Genomic DNA, 3,144 nt, shown 5'->3' with positions numbered 1-3,144 from the left:
CTATTGCGCTGCTCTGCCATTTCATTCTCAAGTACCCCATCCTTCTCTGCACAGCTTTTTTCCCCTTTCCTACTTTTGTCGCTCCAAGAGCATCGCAAGCTTACACGCTTGCTGAAGCACACGTCAGCGGGCTGTGCTCGTACTCACGAGGCGGCGACAGGCTCACCAATCTTACCGCCTGTGGTGCATCGCTGCTTTCAATGGGCTGCACTCAAAGCAGAATCAAGGCGCCCACTTCCAACGTGGCAAGTACGGAGGCAGATGAGTTTTACGCACTCGCGACCATCGAGCGTCACCCTGTAGCGCAAAAACTGTTGGAGGAATGGGTTCGATTCGTAGACGCGCAAGTGCGCCTTTACGCGGGTGATCCGACCGCAGCGATGGCCTACGAGAACCGGCTAAAAGAAGTCTGGGCTGAAACCGCCAGTCCCCCAGTAACGCACCGTTCTGTGGACCATGTGGGCAAAATGTTTTTAGAGTACATCAAGAAAGACCTCTCCCAGCGGGGCTGGGGTGGAAACTTCGACTACAGGGTAGCTGGTGTCGCGACGCAGGGTTTCTTGAAGGCGAGCGCCAACGTAGACACAGGAACCAGCGAGGTTCCTGAGGAAGTATGTTGGGCAATCAAAATTCACTACACTAGTTCAGGCGCGTCTTAGATAACAGTCGAAGGCAGAATCGATAGATAACCAAAGAAGGAGGCGCGGCAGTGGTCATCAAACTAGGTGCGCGGGTGGCTACGGTCGCACGGAGTGCTCGACTGTGGCTTCTGCTCTCTTTCCTACACAGCTCACTCTCTCAGGGCAGCGTCCATCCAACATAATTTTCGTCTTGCTTTTGTTGCTCACTACTTGTCATGCTTGGCTGTTTGTATCGCGGCGCGTGCTCCTCATGGGGATGCTCGCCCCCTATCCTACAACGTTGACCTTTTGGTGTTTTCGCACGCGTGTGCGCCAAGGGTGCTTCTTCTCCGTTTCGACGGCTTGTAGCCGACCAGTGCACTGGACACTACTGCGCACACAACGAAACAGCCATCGAGCGTCTGGCAAGGCATTCAGTTTTCTTCCTACGATTGCCAGCTAACATCAGGCTTCGCCAACGATGTGGATACGGGTAGTCGCGGCTGCACTACCGCGGACAGTCTGCTTATGCAGCCTCTGGTAACGCAGCATGCACACTCTCTTGTCCCTTGCTGCTTCACATGATGGGATCTACGACATTAGTCCCGACAGAGTCGTCGGTTCCTTCTCCCTTAATGAATTCAAAGGGCCAACGCAGCGGCTCTCAAACATCCTTTACCGTTTCCACTGTGCGAATCTTTTCTGCTCTACGAACAACGCTGTGTCGTCGCTACCCCACCCCACCCCACCCTACCCCCTTTCACAAATCTGTCCCTTGCATCATGCTCTTTTTTCGCATTCTTTTTCATATCACGATGTTTCGGCTTTTTGCATTTTGTGCATTACCTCTGAGTAAAGCAGCCGCATTGCCGTAGCGTGCAATGAACGGAGCAACACAGCTATGGGTCCTCCTCGGCACTCGAGACGTTGAGCAAGGAACATTATCCTCCCCTCATAGGCGTCCTCTCGTTTGCTTATTTCACCATGAAGGTGGCCGCCAACTGTGTGCCGCCCCGCCACGCTAAGGAAAGCATCACAGTTTGTATCTTGTCACGTGCGCTCGCTGAATCGCAGCACAAGCGACCAATAAAGCGCCCGCGCCGTCTTCTGATGCTTTACCATGGTAGACGTGAGCTGCGTTTATTGCCACGATACGGAAGAAGGAAAGTGACAGTCATGACTGCTTTGCACCGTTTTCGCAATATCGGTCCTCCTTGTCATTTTCATGAGCACCGACTCGGAGGCTGTCGGTGACCTACCAGAGCGCCCCGCAACCTGACGGGCTGTTGTGCGGTTCATGCCCTTCTTCGCTTTGCAAATGAGCAACAAAGCATGCTCAGCAGCTGACATCTCGCCCTTCGCATGGAAAATCCTGCCTGCCATCAACACACTTTGTTGGGCTTCCGCTCTTACTGCATCCAAGCAGCCTCGCCTTATCCGCTTCGTGTCTTGACCCATCCCCTAGCTTGAGGAATTAAGTTGCCAATGCTCTAAACTACTACCTACACATCTTCCGTGACTACATAAAAAGAGTCCGCCGAGAGGGAGAATGGCGACGCGCTTCTCATATTATCGCAGCGATGAAACCACGTAGCACCATATCACTCCTACACGCTCTCAGAATGAGATCGCGTACCGTGAGAGCAGTCGCTCGGCATCGGACCTTCTAAAGCAAAAAGGATGACATGCTTAAGAGGTGCTTGCATGCGTACGTTTCTTACAAGAGCACCTCGTTACCTCCCTTGTCAAAAAGAGAGCTTAGTACATTCTCACAGATTGCTTCCTGGGTTCGGCTCGAAATAAATGGTGCCTCTGCCGACAATACGCGCCCGAACACAAGTGTTTGTAGACGCGCATGCCAATTTTATCCCTCCTCGATGCAACAACGTCTTAGTGGCAGTGGATTTCCTTTCCGCTTCTTCCTTTGTTCTCATGCCCCTACTCCCAGATCGCTACGCAGCCCACCATCACATCGATTTCCTCTTACACACACACACATTCCCCACATATCCAACCATGGCCAAGGGTAAGCGCTCCACTGATGCCAAGGGCCACCAGAAGCGACAGAAGAAGGTGCTGCGCGACAACATCCGCGGCATCACGCGCGGCTCCATCCGACGCCTCGCGCGCCGCGGCGGCGTGAAGCGCATCTCGAGCGAGATCTACGATGAGGTGCGCCGCGTGCTGAAGGCCTACGTGGAGGACATTGTGCGCTGCAGCACGGCCTACACCGAGTACGCGCGCAAGAAGACTGTGACGGCGTCGGACGTCGTGAACGCGCTGCGCAAGCACGGCCACATCCTGTACGGCTACGCGTGATCAGTCGCGCGTGTACGGCTTGCCGTCCATTCATAGATACACATTTTTTTCTTCTGTCCAAACTGTTTTCTTCTACTCTGTCTTGCCTAGGGCTCTCCCCCTTCGCCAATCGCTTCCTCTCCACGACTTCCGCTTCACGGGCCATGTGCTGACCCCCTCAGCCCATCCTCTGGCGGCTGGCGATAGGAGAAAAGAAACAAAACAA

At 53.9% G+C, this 3,144-nt stretch overlaps 2 protein-coding genes across 2 annotated transcripts; both read left to right on the top strand.

Moving 5' to 3' along the window:
• Positions 1-200: 200 nt before the first annotated feature.
• LSCM1_00003 (uncharacterized protein) lies at positions 201-659 on the top strand (the record flags this gene model as incomplete). Its single annotated transcript, XM_067317664.1, has 1 exon — positions 201-659. The coding sequence occupies one exon, from the start codon at positions 201-203 to the stop codon at positions 657-659; it is 459 nt and encodes a 152-aa protein (XP_067173769.1).
• A 1,977-nt stretch (positions 660-2,636) lies between these two features.
• LSCM1_00002 (uncharacterized protein) lies at positions 2,637-2,939 on the top strand (the record flags this gene model as incomplete). Its single annotated transcript, XM_067317663.1, has 1 exon — positions 2,637-2,939. One exon carries the CDS (start codon positions 2,637-2,639, stop codon positions 2,937-2,939), a length of 303 nt encoding a protein of 100 aa, XP_067173768.1.
• Between the last annotated feature and the right edge of the window lie 205 nt (positions 2,940-3,144).

This window comes from Leishmania martiniquensis, chromosome 36 (genome assembly GCF_017916325.1).
Source record: "Leishmania martiniquensis isolate LSCM1 chromosome 36, whole genome shotgun sequence".
NCBI lineage: Eukaryota > Euglenozoa > Kinetoplastea > Trypanosomatida > Trypanosomatidae > Leishmania > Leishmania martiniquensis.
Note: the sequence above shows the minus strand (reverse complement) of the source record. Positions and strands in the feature narration are given on the sequence as shown.